General features: G+C 34.2%; 1 protein-coding gene, 1 long non-coding RNA gene and 1 pseudogene across 2 annotated transcripts; all 3 read left to right on the top strand.

Annotated features, from left to right (window-relative positions):
- Positions 1–3,935: 3,935 nt before the first annotated feature.
- On the top strand, positions 3,936–9,957 carry LOC128235487 (notch homolog 2 N-terminal-like protein B). The gene is made up of 5 exons (XM_052950302.1): positions 3,936–3,985; positions 5,647–5,757; positions 7,316–7,395; positions 7,744–7,842; positions 9,639–9,957. The coding sequence occupies exons 1-5, from the start codon at positions 3,936–3,938 to the stop codon at positions 9,788–9,790; spliced, it is 492 nt and encodes a 163-aa protein (XP_052806262.1). The 3' UTR covers positions 9,791–9,957.
- Positions 9,958–10,366: 409 nt separating this feature from the next.
- Positions 10,367–12,100, top strand: LOC128235488 (putative nuclease HARBI1; annotated as a pseudogene).
- Positions 12,101–16,435: 4,335 nt separating this feature from the next.
- LOC128233960 (uncharacterized) lies at positions 16,436–17,718 on the top strand. Its single transcript, XR_008260822.1, has 3 exons — positions 16,436–16,539; positions 16,713–16,765; positions 17,353–17,718. It is a non-coding gene; the product is annotated as an uncharacterized LOC128233960 (long non-coding RNA).
- Positions 17,719–18,353: the final 635 nt, after the last annotated feature.

Here is an 18,353-nt window from a genome sequence, read left to right on the forward strand (position 1 = left end):
GAAAGATAACAATGGACGACTGCCACTGCCTGATATAAATGAAACGATCAGAAATGATAAATTACCTTCAATCCCAAGTGCGCACTCGGCAAATATATCGGAAATTCCGCGAGTTCTTCGATCGTCGTAATCGGCGATCTCCGGAAATTTTATACAGCGCTGCTGATAACAAACACCGATAGTCGCACGTGTAAGTAGCAAATAACAGGGGTGATGATGTGGTTTGGTTTGATGCACACATTAAGTCAGTAAAATGTTCGGTTGCAAACAAAATAAGAGACTATAAGAAAAATTGCCGATTCTGGTAAAAACTTTTGCCTGGTAAGTGGACTTTTAATATGCGTCCATTACAAGTCGTAAAACATATTCGACAATCGGCCTGGGTTCATCGTTTGGTATAATCTTAAAGAAAGAAAATTATTGAACAGAAGTTAGTTTCAATGCATTGTTTACAAATGTGCGTGTTGATTCTATCCACAATTCAATGTATTTCTGTGACTGTTACTGTGCTTGCATCATTCTTATTTTTCCAAATTGATTGTACTCACTCGACTGTTCACGTTTCTTGGCCGAACTATCAAGAGGATCACCACAGGGTGATCTCTCCCATTTTTTCACAATTATTATCAATGGGCTCCCTGAAAAAATCAAAAGTTTGGGCATGGTTATTAGCAAGTTTGTAATGAGTAAGGAACATGGGAATGGGATCTATCGTGAAAGAAAAATCTCAAAAAGGTATGGACGTCAAATGTATTTGGTCCATAAGTCCGTTCTTAATTGCAAAAGTAAAAACTGTAAATATGCTGTTTGGCAATAATCAAAGGCAATCTGTTGACGTATATTAAGGATGTCAAACGATTATTTTTGAGGAAGTTGTACGTTTTGTAGGACTTTTGCTTGCTTCACGCCTTTTATCGTACAACATTTAACAATGCTAAAAGAAATTCCTTAATATGTTCACAATATACGATGGGGCTTAAGTCTATGCTAATGCCTCGAAAAACTGTCATAAGGTCCTGGAAAAAAGCCCTTTAAATAGATCTGTGAACCCTACCCTGCATATATGCTCGAGGTAGTTGCATGAGAAGCTTCCCTTGACCATTCAAATAATTAAATACTGGGCTTCAGCACTGGGAAATAGGTTACCCATAAAGCGAACTCTTGTGGGACCAAGGCAAAATATATCAAGGTGATCACAGAGCTATGCCATTTGTGGGTAAAACCAAAAACATTGTTAAGAGGGCCAGGCTCAGAGATGTAAATGAAGCAGACCTGGCTGTCTAAGGATCACCCTTGAACCCTTCAGGATTACGCAGGCATTTCTATTTCGAAACCACTTACGAAAGCGGACTTGCCTAACCTCATTACGGCTGGAACTATTCCCCATATTGATCAAAATTATGCTAACCATTTAAAAACATACACTGAAGGGTCTATGAACACAAAACTTGTCCCAGTTGCATTTGTCTTTTATATTCCATCAAACATATAAAAAAAACACTTTCACAGCAATAATCCCTCTATTTTTTCGGCACAACCTTTCGCTATTAATTATTCACTGACAGCAAACAGCATTAAAATAAACTACAACATATAATATTGAATGGTCACCATGGAGCACTATTATATTTGTATTTGTGAAAAATGTTTTATTTAGTTGCATACAAAATTACTATATTAAATTATAAATGGATTGTCTGAAGTGGTTAAACGAATCTGCCAGCCTTGGATACATCGTTTTTACACGAAAAAGACTACAATGGTTTTCAATAGTTTTGCTCAATATAAAACCTGGATTTGCTTTAACATTTTCGTCGGTAGTCTGGAACCTTTCTATCATGGGATCAATGATAAAGATTGTTACATGTTACCAAAATACTGTCGGTAACAGTTCACTTAAATATCTTATCTATTTGTTTTAATTTTAGCAATTCACCGGTCGTTTCATATGATTAACAAGTCGTTCCTATCGGCTAAGAATCCAATTATTGTATTAATTGATGTGAAACTCATTTTGATATTGATTTTAATTATGGCCCTGTATAAAAGGAATCCTTTTCAAATATGTAATATTTTAGTTTTTGTGTTTGCCAACATTAAACAATCGACCGGTAACATTTGCTTATTTTTTTATTAATATCGTGGGCAAATAAATTTTACATTTGTAATACTATACGGTGAAGTCTTATGCTTGGACTGAAAACTCAACCCTAGTTTACCTGGTCAATCAGTGACATTTGGATTATTACTTAATTTATTTGTTACCACATTTGTAATGAATTTTGCTTTAAAAACACGAACCCTGGGATTTGGTTAAAATGGGCTTTTTATACACGTGATCCCGTGGTGTAAGACTTGCGAGATTACGGCTGCGCCATAGATGGCCTCTTTTTTGTATATACAGTCTGGCGACCATAAAGACCACCTAAGTCGACCCCATTGGGAACCCCAGGCTGCGAAGCCCCAAAAAGCACTAGCTCCCCCCCCCCAAATAAAAAAATACAGAAAGAAGAACAACAACAGGAAAAAAGAAGCATTAATATTATTCAAAGAGATTTCATATATATCAATTGTGCAATGTCGCTGTATTCTTAAAATTTTATAATAGAATCGTTATGATTACTTTTAATCTATCAAACAATCAATTTAAAATAAAAACAGTTAAACATAATACAATAATATATAAATGTAAAAATACATTATATTGGTCCAGGCAAATGCTCTGAGGCCTCAGTGCTTATTAGCAGTTTCGCCCTAATCATTGTTTGGGGATGTTTAGAGAACTTGCTGGTTAAAATAGAAATATGTTTTTAAATATATGAAAACAATTACAAATACAGGGAGATAATAGCCTTAATAATAACCAGAATCAAAGATGAAGGCCAAACAAACACAAAAACAAGAGCCACAATGCAACAAGTACAAATAGAAACGAGCTCAGAAGACTTTAATGTAATCATTGTATGGACCAAGGCCAAATAAACACAAAGCAAGAGCCTCAATACAACAACAAACTGCTGCAACGGGCTCAGTAGCCTTAATTTGTATGTATAAGTTATGATTCCAGGCCAAATAGACAAAATGTAACATGAAAGTAAATGAACGTCCTCAGGAGCCCAGTAGCTTTAAATGTACCAAAAAGCATGAATAAGGCCAAACATACACAAACCAATAGACACAGCGCCTCATGAAATTAGTAGCCTTACATTTGAACAAACGCAAGTCACACAAACACAAAACAAGAGACACAGCGCAACAACAGACAACTGGTACGGGCTCAAAAGACAGATATAATCGAAATCAAGGGAGACGTGACACTCATTGCAACTATACATCAAACATAACTGAAGAATCAACATATCGTCATTAGTTAATGATTGTGTAAGCGCTTTGGTTCTGTCAGTGGACATTATAAAGTAACATCGGGATTTAAACCATTCCCTGAGCGCTCAATCTTATGTCCCATTATTAAGAACGCGCTAGGCTTATAATGAGAGCACAAAACCTAAATCCCAATTGAATACATGTGTACTTGTTTACCTAAGTTAATGTTTTCGAATTGAAATATTGTCGAGTCTTGATATTGAAAATATGAAAGAATACTTTATGTTCCTTATGAAACCATTTGCAAGATAAATGCTGTATTGCTGTTTATTGTCTTTACTTAGGTTTAGTTAAAATCCTTATTTAGTTGACACCACGGTCTCTTCGTATGTTTATCTACCGATTATCATAGGACAATGAAATGCATGCATTGATTGCGTGAACACTTGTAAAGCCACAGCATACTTGGAATGCTTCAATGGATATAAAGTTATTTTTCCTTGTTACTTTATAAAGGATTTGCACTGTTTGAGGAAAACTCCTATTCATCCGTCATTTTCCTTATATATGAAAGAAAAATGTTTTAAATTATTTCCATAGCTCGCTGTATGATGGATGCAAAAGCGTGGATTGTATGTAGCGTTGGTATTTTATACTTAAGGTAAGCCATCTAGACGATGTTTCTGCAAAATTCTAATTTTCTTGGACAAAACTGTCTTGTAGAAATGTATTTTAAAGAGAATATTTCAGGGTTTTTAAGGTGCGCTTTTAACGGACCTTTTATTACGAAGCAAAGTGTGGCAAACTATTACGAGTGTTAAGTTGTTAAAACTAAGATATTTGCGGCTGAAACCCTTCAACAGGTGTTTCGAAAATCGTTAGTCACACAATTCTGCAAATGGCTGCAGCGTGATTGGATGATTGACATTATCACGTGATGCTTCAAATGCATTCAATAAAGGTATAAATATCCGCCACTTTGTATGTGTCTTTGTAAGCGAATGGAAACGATATCAAGTTTCAATTGTCAAATTGTCTATACCGATGTGGTTTCGCATCCGACTTCAACCATTTTTTATGCTCTATTGTATTGCTCTGCATTTTTGGAACCATGGAGTAAAATAGTTATAATACAAAAAAGATTTCAGATGCAATTACCCTTAACACTCATTTTGATGTTAAAACATGATCGATTCCATTTAAGTCGTTATTTTCTAAAATTGTAGTTTAGTTTAGCTTGTGGAATAATTCGTCAAATAACTGTTTGTAAATTCAATGTCTGCAGGTCTAACAGATAATTGTAATATAAAGTGTTTCAAGGCTTTCGTTTGCTGTAAGTATTGGATATTGAGTACTTTATCTTTCGTTGATAGGGCTTAGACTATAACCTCAACATAAATTACTAATTTATTTATTTTTATTGATAAACATTGAAAATATCGTGGTTTACGAATGTCCCTGTGTAGAATTGGCGATTGAGGAGTAGTTAACATATGTCGCTAACATCGCGAAATGCCAGATTGTTACTTGCTTCTCATGTTTTATAAATATTATATGATCATATGATCCTAGGATTTTACTATATTATAGGTGCATCGTTTAAGAATTATATTTTATATGCACCGTTGATCTTGTGCCTAATTAACATGAATTAATCTTAAGTTCACTATAACATATTGCTCCGCTATGGTTAAAACATAAGTCTACCGGTGCTTTTTCAACGGTGTCTTAGCTCAGTGGTGTCGATGTTTCATTTGCAGTACTCAATGGTTGATTCGCAATCATTTTAAACTTCTTTATTAAGGTTGTAACGTTTTAGTTCGTCTAAAGATGTTTTGTGAGTAATAATAAGCATACAGTCAGGCGCTTTAAATCAATTTGCACTGGAAATATGTTAGTGATGTAGGGAGAACACTGGCATTATATGTAAGAAGATAATTTGGTAAAATGATGTTTAACTAACAGTTTTATATACAAAAGCTACAATCATATTGAATCGTTAACCGTTTGCTAAGCATACACTTGATTGGGAAAAACATATGACACATCAAACGACTCGAAGTCAATAAGGTTGGTTATTTCAGAAAACAAAATAAAGTGAATAATTTCTATGGCCAATACAGGCCAATAATTTACGAAAAATCCGGTTGCTCCGATAACGATAACGACTTGAACGATAACTGTCCATGAATCCCTCAAAGTAATTAACAATCTTTTTTTAAATTGTAATCTGGACTTAATCAGAAAGAGCCAATATTTATCCCTCTTTCTCAAAGCATAAGAATAAGTTCCATCACAATAATGTAGCATTATTTTTTTCAGTGTTTGTGACGGCGGTTATTGCACTCAATACTATTCAAATTCAGAAACTTGTTCCCATCTTGTTCACTACTATACAACATGTGGCTGGTGGAGCAGATGTGGAAGATACAGGTAAATATATTTGTATTGTGTAGGAGGAGTAAGCGGTGTGGATACCGTTTAAAATTCTTCTTACGAAGCTAATAGAGCTTTTACAATCATAGGACAAAAAATACAATGTGCATTTAGGCTATATGGTAATTATAATTAACATACAAACTTAAACCAACTCCATTAAAAGTTTCCAAATATGAATTAATTCATTTGAAATAAGTGTTTTTTCCAAAGATTTTTTTTTAATGTAATTATAAAATTATTCTTGTAGCAATTGGCCGTTAGATCGTTGATTAACCTCGCACCCGATTTCATGTGGATTTTTCGTTAAATATTTGACCGGTGGTATTAAAATTAAGAACATTGGCTCATGTTTTTCATGAATAGTTTTGCCGTGAATGCTGCACCATTTAATGGGAAAGTCGTTGTTCTTTGTAGATGTTGATAAATTTAGAAATAATGCATTTATTTGTCTTCAAATGTTTCATAACTATTTGAATTATAGTATTGTAAATTTTAAGGTTGTCTTTTTGTAATACTCTTAACTGTCTTATTTTTAACCTGAGAAGCACACTCGTCAAGTTGAATTTCCCGTTTAAGAGATAATGAGAACTTAGGAATTGGTATCTCCCAATTAGGATAAAGTATCTTATTCTATTAGGACTTAAAATATCTTTATTATGACTTTACACTTCCTAGTCTTTGTTAACTATCTACTTATATTAGGACGTTGTATCTCCTAATTAGGACATAGCATCTCCGTACTAGGACTTCATATCTCCTTACTAAAATCAAGTATAAACTAATATTAGGACTTTGTATCTACTGATATTGACTTAATATCTTCTAATTAGTAAGTTAAGTATCTACTTATATTAGGCCTTAGCATCTCTTAAATAGAGCTTACTATCTCCGGATTAGAGCTTAGTATATCATAGGATGATGAAGAGACGCCTCAATTAGGAACTACATGTATACAATTTAGGTGAACACAAAATACAAATCATGTTTCAAGACGAGCAATTAGATAAAATCTTTTTAAAACGGTAGGTAACTATTTTGTGAAACTAGAAATATAAGCTTTTGCTAGAAATGTTCTTGCTCGCTTTTCGCAGTCAAATAAATGCAGGCTCAAACTTAAGTCCAGAGAATATAGGACACTGAAAACACCAACAATTTGACTGAATAACCAAATGATATCCTTTTATACGCTAGCAAACCATTAGGTTTATAATATGCATCAGCCTTCATTAAGTACCACGCTTATTCGTGACATACATGATTTCTTAACTTTGCTGAAACTTATATATAGTCTAGGACATACAAGAAACATTGAAAATATAAGTTTTACTCAAAATGACAAGGACTTCTGCTTTTTTAATTGCGACAATTATCTTTTTAACGATATTTCTTGATTGCCTTTTGAGGTAACGTCTCTCTCTCTCTCTCTCTCTCTCTCTCTCTCTCTCTCTCTGCCCATTAGACTTTGGTCACATTGCTCCTGGTCCACGAATAATATTTGGCTTCTTGACCTGTTCTTTTAATTTTTAAAACCTTATTGACATGTTTATGATAGGTTAACATCATATGGCTGTTACAAGCAGCGCAGTCGACGCGTGTGTTGTACCGGATATCAGGGCCAAGATTGCAGTCAGCGTACGTTTTTCTGCTACATTTCGAAATACAAGAAAACTATTAGGTTGTGGTTTGATTTTTTAAAATCATAATAACGATTCTAACCGTTCGCAATACGTCGTTTACTTCAGATTGAGTACACTTTGGCAACCCATTTTTCCGGCTTGGTGACCACATACCAAACACATAATATCAAATATAATGATAATCAGTTGCGTCACAAATTACAATGTTTTAACTATCCACTTATGTTCACTGAAAACATTTTAATATGCGATTTTCATGTACGTAACTCCATAAACGCAGTCTATTTTTAACCGCAATACATTATTTCATGATAATAGTCATACACGATTCATCTCTTTTCAGCAATTTGTTTTGGATCGACTAGTTGCCCAAACGGCGGGACATGTAGAGCCCCGGACACGTGCAGTTGTCGTGCGGGATTTTCCGGAAAAAAGTGTTCAGGTATGATCTTTCGTGCCGAGATTTGTACAAAGTAATATTTGAAGGCAGATGTTTTATGTGTTTTAAAAAATATAGAATTAACAGCACAGATCGACGTTGAATCCCAAAAGTCCTGCTGCGAAACCTCAAATCTTTAAATAAAATGCCATAACGTCTATCTCTGAACACTGTGGGTAAGATATGTCATTGAATAATATTTTATAACATTGCATATATTGACGGGTGTAAATCAAGCTCGGCGAAGTGTAATCACATCTGTACCAACACAGAGGGTTCGTTCATTCCCTGTAGTTATTATTGTATTGTTCCCATTGAAGTGGCGATACTTCAACGGGGCGATATCTGAGAAAGAGTATATTTCATGTATGGTTATATCTTGCTGTTCCGACACATCACTCTTTAATATCTGGAAAACAATAACCACGATCATGGTTAGATTAAGTAGACAATAGTACGATGTAAAATATTTAATTATTAGGTCATCAACCTTCTACCATCATCAGTATGCAAAGCTCAGTCGTTCCTTAGTTGTCAGACCATATAGTCTATAAATGCACTTCCCCGGATATCGAGAAAGCTTAAATTGTTCAAAATGAAGAGAAAAACCTGGTTTTCTTTATATTTGTTTAGTAGAAAAAGCCCTCATGTGTCGATGTACCGACAGTTTGAGCTTACATTGTTTTATTATGTGACAACCGCCCTAAACGGTTTCTCTTCAACATAATAGATGAGGAATTGAAACCAGTATTGTCAATAAACACCGGCTTAGGGAATCCGCAGAATATCTCCATATGTTTTTTAAATAAAATTGTGTTAGTCATGAAATGAATAACAGAGGGCATACATTGACATACCGATAGCCGTTCTTCGGGATCAGCTAAAAAACCCTGATGTGTTGGTAAAATTCTGATTACATCTCTTTGCGCCGGATCTACTCGCGTCGATATCTGAAATGGGATGCATATCAAGTAAACCAATGATACAAGACGGATAAAGGCAAGTTAGACACGAAACGAGAGATGCACACTATCACAAGAGAAAGAAAACATAGTGTATGAATATTAAATGTCGTTATCAATACAAACGTGGAATGTCAATGAACTTTAAAGTGCCAGGCGAGAGGATACCCTTAATGATATAGGCAAAATGGAACATCAGTGAATAAGTGTTTCATTATATTACCTTCGCACTCCTTTTGCGCTGTTTTAGATACACGCATATCCTTTCAATTGTATTAATATTCTGAAGAATGCAATTCACTCGTAATACCCCTGATTTTTAATTCGCCACATCCCGTTTGTGGTACTATGTATGTAACATCCACATAATAGGGAGAAATCATTTACGGTGTGTTTGTTCAAACAGCCGAATTTATACAAGAGAAATTGAATTATTCCAGATAACGGTTTTTATTAGCGGAACTTAATTTCTAAAATCTACACACATTCATGTGCTCCTGTTGTTGTGGCTATACTCTAGCGAGTGACAAAATATTTAGTTCTGTTTTTTTTTTTATTCTGATTAAGGCTTCACAATTAAGCTTACCAGTAAGACATGCACAAATATATAATGTAGTGGTATCAACTTAAATGTACATATGTTTGATAATACTAACACAATTGAATTAAATGTTGTTGTTTTTTTACAGTCAATAAATATTTGTTAAACTCTTTTACTTAAGTTAAATGAAAAACGGAAAAGTAAATATCCTCTATTGATAACAGTTCCAATCTTCAGTGTGACCTTTATGTAACGCATTAGTTTGGCCATATGTGAGTTATCATTTATTATTCAAGATGATGATGAATGCAATGACAAAACACACTCGTGTGATCACAATTGTACAAACGAAGAAGGTGCGTATAGCTGCTCCTGCAATATGGGATATTTGTTGGACATAGATAATCGCACATGTTCAGGTAAGATTGAAGCATTTGTTTTAAGTTAAACGCACGTTATATGGGTATACATATGATGAAACTACAGGGACGAGCCCAGCAGCAAAAAAGCTACGATAAACCCTGTTTAAAGGCATAAACTCAAAGCCTAAACAAACACAAAACGAGTGATACAGAATTTGATCTAGGTTTATCATGCAATTATTTCGCATATAAAACACATCATACATTCCACATATGTATCGAAAAATAAGTGTAAATCTTATATTACTTTCTGTACGTTTACATGCTGTGTGCAATCATTTTGGTTAAGTATTAACAACATTGTAGTTGTTTCTCTGAGTAAAGAACATCTATAGACTCAGATTTAAAGTATCGACACAAATCGTAGAAACATATTTTTGCTCTAACACATACATAGTCAAAATAGATCTGGGGCCAGTTGCTCAAAACCTCCGTTAGGCTTAACGGACCGTTAAACAGCTAACGGTCCGTTAAATTTCAACATGGCGTTAATTTTCTGTTGCTCAAAGAAATGTTAATTTTAACGATGGAGTTAACGGTGGAACTGACCGTTAAAGTTAATTGAGATAAGAACCTCGATTAAAGTTAACGGCAGCTTTACCATGGCAGGTGTATTTTTACCAAATGTAAGGAAACAGCGTCAGTATAGACATACTCCTCATGTTCAGCATCTTGATGATGGGGAAATGCACGAGAGGTATCGTTTCACAAATGATGGCGTAGCATTTTTGGAGGATATCTTGAAGGATGACATAAAATGAGACACTCACCGGAACAGAGCCCTCAGTGTGCGACAGATAGTTCTTATAACCCTTCGGTTCCTCGCCACAGGGGCGTTTTTCAATGTTGTAGGAGACAGCATGGGTTACCACAAATCAACAGTTTCTCGTGTGGTAACCCACGTGACAGATATCATTTGCAAAAGAATGAAACGATTCATTGTATGGCCTTCCGGCGAAGAGAAGAATAGAGTGAAGAGCGGATTTTTCACATCGGCAGGCTTCCCTCACGTAGTGGGGTGCGTTGACGGGACACACATCCGTATCCAGGCCCCTTCTGTTGATGAGCCAGCTTATGTCAACCGAAAAGGCTATCATAGTATCAACATGCAGGCAGTTTGCGATCATGAAGGTAAAAAATGATTGAAATTTCACCATAAACATTCTAAAGATCCTTTTCTTGTAAACGCTTTATCAAATATTTTTTGTCAACTCGTCTTAAACCGAAACGGTCATAAAATCTGAAATTTACCCCGATTATCGATCAATACTGGGCATATTCGGTTTGGTCAGAATGTGACAATTATCATAGAAAGTTTTACAAATGGTCCCCTAATTGTTTTTCATTTAAGTTAATACAGTTTACCACTCTAACCTAACCATACTCAGGGATGGCTCAATTTGATGATTGAGGGATTTTAGTTGGGACATACAGCTCTTAGTGCTGCCTCTCTCCCCCGACATCGACACAAATAAACTTTACATTTGTGATTGTACATTAAAGAACATTAAGGAACCGTCCCTGATGATATGGGCTGGAGGCCTTCATGCAATAAATGTTTGAATTGAATTGATGATTAAAAAAATGCGAATGTTGTTTATAATCATGTCATGAAATTGTAAGACTGAACGTGCTGTTAAGCTAATTGGTAAATAACTAAATCATTATTTTCCCAGGATTGTTCACAAGTGTCAACGCCAGTTGGCCGGGCTCGTGCCATGATGCACACGTGTTCAGGACATCAGGGCTGTGCAACAGGCTACAACGAGACAATCAATGTCTGGAAGATGGGGTGCTTCTTGGAGATAGTGGGTAAGTAGCATATACAAAGCATGATGTCATCAGATGAAATTCGTAGCTGAACCGTGGTCTAGTTGTTAATTAAAAACACATCACTTTCAATCAAGGGGTCGCATGTTTTTATTCCCTGTCGCATCACTAAACGTACTAATCGTCTCGCGGGAGGGACGTTAAATGGGGGTTAGTGCTATACACTGATGCACGTTAAAGAACCAGGGTAGCTCAAACCAGGGTTACATTCTGTCTGTGCACAGCATGCTCCAGAAATTGAAATGACTAATATTCTTAAGGGAGCAATCGCTGAATGAGCAAGGCCCGAGGGCGAGTATAAACAATCTTACACACACCCGTATGATTACAAGATTGTAACATCGGGACGTTGTTGTTTTTTTGTCAATTTTATTATTGATATTGTTTTTATTCCCCGCCACAGGTATCCTTTACGGCCATTCCTCATGACGCCGTTTATGAACGCTGACACTCCTGCCAAGGAGAGGTACCAGCTAGCCCATACTAGAACCCGGGTTTGCATATAAAAGGGCCTTTGGTAGGCTCATGCGGCGCTTCCACGTGCTGCACAGTGAGGTACTTTCTTGCATATGTTTTTTGAATACTCGGACTAAGTTTATTCAGTCTATAGTTTAAGTGCATAAAGTGACTGCTTTCATTTTTAACTTTACTGTTCGCCTTTATCATATGTGATGATATTAAAAACTTTGCTATGATTACTATTTATTTATTAAAAAGCATAAGTTGACGTTTATTTCAAGATAAAGGAACAACACAACAACATTGTATATTGAAGAAATCATATAACTTATTTCATAATAAGTTTCTAAAAATCTGTATTGAATAACAAAGAATTAAAGTACGTTTTGACTTCTTTCAAAATTTACCAACAAGAAAGACAGAAAAGTCAATTGACAGTTAATGACTATCGATTTATCATACCATTAACATGCTTTTGAAAGTCGACTAAATGTATAATATATATACAATTGTAACTAAGTTGTATGTATATAACGATTGTACATGACAAAATCTAGTTTCCAATTAAATTAAGTAACAATGTAAATGTATTCCAATTAATATTGTGTCACTTTGCAACAGCTCGTAAAGGGAGGTCACTGCGTCGCAATTCAATTCTTGGTATAGTTTTCTTTGCGATATTTATACTTGGGAGTTAAATGCTTGATCTTGACATGTGATCGTGTTTCTATAAAACTGACAAAAAATGGTGATTACTGTGGATGTTTCGACAAGTGAATGGAATAACAGGTACGTGTTAATGTTTATGTTTATGTTTAAGCAGCTTTGAAGAGTAAAATTTCACTTATTCGTCAGTGCTTTTCAGTAATAATATATTTCTATTAATAGCAACATAATGTACGTTTATTTTTAGAACATTGGGTTTTCCATATAGCAGTATTTATTAGTAATCGTACATTATTCAAACACATACACTGCAAAAGTTCAAACCATTTTCGTCAGTGTCCGTCCCTCCTGTTATGCCGCTGAAGCTTGCATTGCCATGAACAGAGACAATCCTCTGTGATTGCTCCGATGCAACCTTTAGACTTCCCAAGCCCCTACCACTCTCGCGTCTCTGCAGCTTTTCACTGTAATTTTTAAGAAAATTTTATTATTCCATGACCAATAACTTTAGTTACAGTTTAGTAATAAAAAAATTCTAATGATTTTGTGTGCTGTGAAAATCTTCAAATGAAAACAACATAACAAACCAGTGAAATTTTCAACATCACAATATCTTAGTTTTTTAAAGATGACATTTGGTATTATTTATTATTTTGCAGTATTCTATATATCTAAGAATTAAACAAATATTTTCACCTTGTCACCTCTTCCTTTGCAAGTCTTCTTATATTCTGCCGTTTGTTTGATACTTCTTCTGCAGATCTTATGGCAAAGCCCAAAGAGGAAATTATTCCAGCAATTCGGTGCCATTCTTCTTTTTTTCTGATTTGTAACCTTGTTACTGAAGCTAGAGCTAAGTAGCTCTTTAGTTTCTTCTACACTCATAAGTTCCTCTAACATCAAAACTTCATTTTTATTAAAGTTTGTTTTTCTCTTTTTTTGCAGAAGACAAGTCAGCCATCTTGGAAGGAGAATGATGCATTATGGGACAGGAAGTATAAATTTAACAGCCTGTTAAGGATTTAACACTGGCGTTATGGACTTAACGCTGACGTAATTTAACGGCAGCGTTAAGTCTCTTTAAGCAACAGGATTTTAACGGAGCGTTATCTTACGCTCCGTTAAGGATTTAACGGAATATTAAGGTAACGTAGCGTTATATTTAACAAAGGTTTTGAGCAACCGGCCCCTGGTATATTTGTGTTTTTGTTTATAAAGATATTAACGAATGCGGTATCGATACACATGAATGTGAACAAATCTGTACGAAAGAAAATAGTACGTACATCTGTTTATGCAGACCAGGGTACATTCTTGATACAGACGGACACAGATGTGTAGGTACTTGTAACGATTAATAACTGCCTTTAATCCTTATTTTATGCCTTCATACATTTGTATTATTTTAAATTTAACAGAATTGATCTTAATAATCGCCACAGTGAAAATGCGGATTTAAAGGGGAAAAACACCGATTGATAGTATTGAAAAAATAAAGATTATAACTTTTTTATTGCTCTTATACAAACAAAGTGAAAATTAAACGTGTACATTTGTTGTTGTTCAAACATTATTGGTTCGTTTAACTGTTCCTGCAAACCAGGGTACATTCTGCACATAGACGAACGCAGATGTATAGGCACATATATCCTTGAAAAACTGCCTTTAATTCTCATTATATGTCATCATGCATTTGTATTATTTTGGATTTAACAGCTTTAAGAAATCGACGCAATACAATTGTGGATTGACAAACCTGAAGGAAAAACTCAGATTTTAAAAAGGATAAGAATAATTAGCGTGTCGTTTATAATTTTGGTAGCAAACAAGTGTGTTTTAACTTAAAATGATATATTTTTTTTTTTTTTTTGTAATTTAATACCATCAAGGAGTCATACAATATAGTTTGTTTGTTAATCAGGATTATTTCCAAATGAAACAACATACTTTTATATTAAAAATAAATGTCCGTTTTAACGAAATCAGAATCTAAACCAATTTATTATAAAACTATGTAAACTATGTAAACTATGTTTAACGCCTTTTATCACCAAAACATGGACCAAATATTGCAAAATCGACCCCTGCAAAATTATTTACATTGAAGCTAAATGTCAAATGAAACTGTGAATCAAATGCAGTTATTACGAAGAAATATCGTGCATCAAATATATGATTTTCAGAATGAAAATACACGTTTACTTACAGTACACACCGCGAATTTAAGGACATCCCACAGTGCAAAAGTAGTTTGAGAAGACCAAAATTAAAACGTTTCAAAAGTTTTTCATATCTAGTTTTCAGGAAAACTCTCATTTGGTAGTAAAACAATCTTTCTTCGCGACATGTTTTGGAGTTGATCAAATTTTACGAAAGATTCAAATTTTGGATTAAAAAGCATTTGCATTTTTTTCGGAAAAGTCTGTCAACAATATTAATATGTTTTTTTTTTTTGTCAAAATTCCTCAGACTACCTAATAAAAATGTCTTGTGGGTTCTTGTTGATATATTTTTAAATAAAAAAGATGTTCAATCAAATAATGATTTAAGCTTTTTTGTTACACTAATGCAAATATATTTCTTAAATAAGCTGCAATTACCATAACGCCACAAAACATCGTTGATTTCGTATCACTGACTATAGTATATTGACCTGAGAGCATATATATTTTGGATCAAGACATTTCCGGTAAAATGCAAATGCTTTTGGATTGGAAATCTGATGAAATCTTCTTTCGTAAAACTAAACTCATAATTACAACTACAAAGGTTGCAAGAGAATATGAATTATGCTTGCAAAATATTGAACCTCAAATCTACATACAAATGAAATGTTTTAAAAAAAACATATCATTAGGTCCTTCAAATGACTTTTGCATTGTGTAAGGCCTTTGATATGTAAATAATTGTATGTCTCTTTTAATTGATAGATGTCGATGAATGCAGTGTTGGATCGAGGATTTGTAATCACATTTGTACCAACCTGAATGGGACGTACACATGCTCTTGTAGATCAGGATATACTCTGAACACAGATAATCAGACATGTTCCGGTAAACGCAGCGAAACCTTTGTTCTACCCTTAACGTTATTTTAAATAAAATTTAAAACATAACTTTATTGTGACATTTTGTTAAGTAAGCATTGCACATACTACTTGTTAACTACTGACGAGTCTACATTGAAAACCACAAATGAAGTAACAAGCAAAACATATACTGAACACTTCTTGACTAGAACTCATTAACATGATCAAGAGAGTAATCCAACACTTACAATTGTCCGAGGTATGAAAATATAAAGATGAAACTGATCTGTATGCATCAATTGTTTGTGTCTTCGTTGCTTACTGGTAAACCGTTTAAAGCGTCTAGTGGGATGTTAGTATGTTTTCACTTTCTGTGCCAAAATGGTTACTAATACATTTACCAACGATGAGTTCACAAACTCTACAAGCTGATCCTTGTGTAGTGGGCTCTAACTTTAAACGTCATTTGTTTTACTACTTAAAACACCAACATGATATTTTTAGAATTTAAGTCTTAGATAAATTTCACATTGGCCAAAAAAGATCAATTTCTATGGATAAAACATAATTATATGAAATGGTTGTGAAAGAAACAAACAATTTATCATAAATAAGAATGCATATTTAAAACAATTGTAAAAAAACTTAACGCTAACACAATTGAAAACATATATGTTTATGTGTTGTAGAGGAGGTGAAGCCTACCAGTATGGTTTGGATAGTTTCTATTTCTTCGTCCGGAACAATAGTTGCTGTTTGCGTGGCGGTCGTTGTGTTTCTTGCAATAAGGAGGTAACGGGGACTAACAATTCTTTTATTGCGTTTATTGAATTGCATTGTAAATCTTTATCAGCGTCTAAAATTGAAGAACAAAAATAATATCTTGTTTAACCAATTTTCTTTGCCTATGAATTTGTATTTTATCACGGAAATATTTGTATATGAGCAAATTGATTTTTTTACAGATACCACTCAAAGACTGAGACAAGGATGAAAAATGATGTATCTTATAATAAAGGTTTCTCAATATTTATTATGATAAAATCGTTGTATGTTTGCATCAATTGTAATTGTGTATGGTTATAGTTTAACTGGAACAATTATAGGTTATTGTCTGCTGAAGTTTGCTTAAAACCAAACAATTAGTTTATGTATACTCAAAATTCGCTGCATAACAGACATGACGAATATATACTTAAACTAACATAATTTTATTGTTATCAAAGCAGTAAGTGACATAATGATGGTAACAAATGAAAACTAAATTAATTACCATTTACCATCTGTTGTTTTTTGTAATAAAACTATCCATTTACAGTGATAAATCGCTATATGCCAAGAATACTGATCCCTAATGAATACCTCCACCCCACTAGGCCATGGATTATGATAACTGTTTTAGGCATATATATAGTTTTCTTTTTTTTCTTTTTTATTGTCAAAATACGTTTTATTCACTTAAGCATTGTTTAGTGTTCAAACTGTTCAATTTCTAAAACTGCTCGTTTTAGAAAATAACAGTCCAAGAATGGATGCGTACTTAAAAATCAGTTTGCATTGTTTTAACTTGTATCAATGCCTTAATTCATATATATTTTATCATAGAAACTGTTTACTTCGAATGTCTTGGGCAGACGAAAGATCAGACCTGCCAAAACCCAGAGAACGTTTACAATTCTTTATCGGGCGACGCTGAATACTGTTATGCTCTGGAAAGATGTCAAGACGATCAAAAAGTATCAACAATAAACGCCAAGGAAAATCCCACTTACATCAACACGATTTAAATGTCATATGTACCTCCACCATGAGTTTAAAGCAGTGAAACGACTCTATTTTTTAAGCGCATGGATTCAAATTACATTCACATTGCAACAAACAGAAACATTATTCGTTTTCAGTTTAATTTTGCTTAAGAATAATTGATCATAATAAATACATTTATAAAATGTCTATACTCGCACGCACACACGCACGCACGCACGCACGCACGCACACGCACACACACACACAAAGACACGCATGATCACGCGCGCGCGCACGCACGCACGCACGCACGCACACGCACACACACACACACACACACACACACACTTACACACATATATATGTTATGAAATGTATACTATAGTTTAAATACTGTTCATAAACAAGACATATATCTATGAATAACCATAAAAGACGCAGATAACTGTTTTACACTATTGATCTAAACAATATTTGACCACCGCTTTTATAACTATTGTTTGAATGTTCAAATGCGTATTTATATATTGATTGCTGATTAAATACTTATACTCATTATTTGTGTACAATTTTTCCAACTGTTTTCCAAATGCCCTAAATGTCATTATTATTTGTTCGTGGAATTACAATAACAAAGTTCCTAAAAGTACATCCGCCACACCAAAAATTCGAAAAAAGGTTGTAAGCGATAGAACTACATGCTTTTCGAAATAAACAACCTGGATACGGTTCGAATCTTTTAAATCCTCGCAAAGAATTACCGCGAACATTATTGACACAGAAAGTTTTGAAGAACACTGGTGATGGTTTGTGTAATGATATATGACGCGATAGATACTTTTGTCAATTGTACAGACTTT

Source organism: Mya arenaria, chromosome 5 (genome assembly GCF_026914265.1).
Source record: "Mya arenaria isolate MELC-2E11 chromosome 5, ASM2691426v1".
Taxonomy (NCBI): Eukaryota; Metazoa; Mollusca; class Bivalvia; order Myida; family Myidae; genus Mya; species Mya arenaria.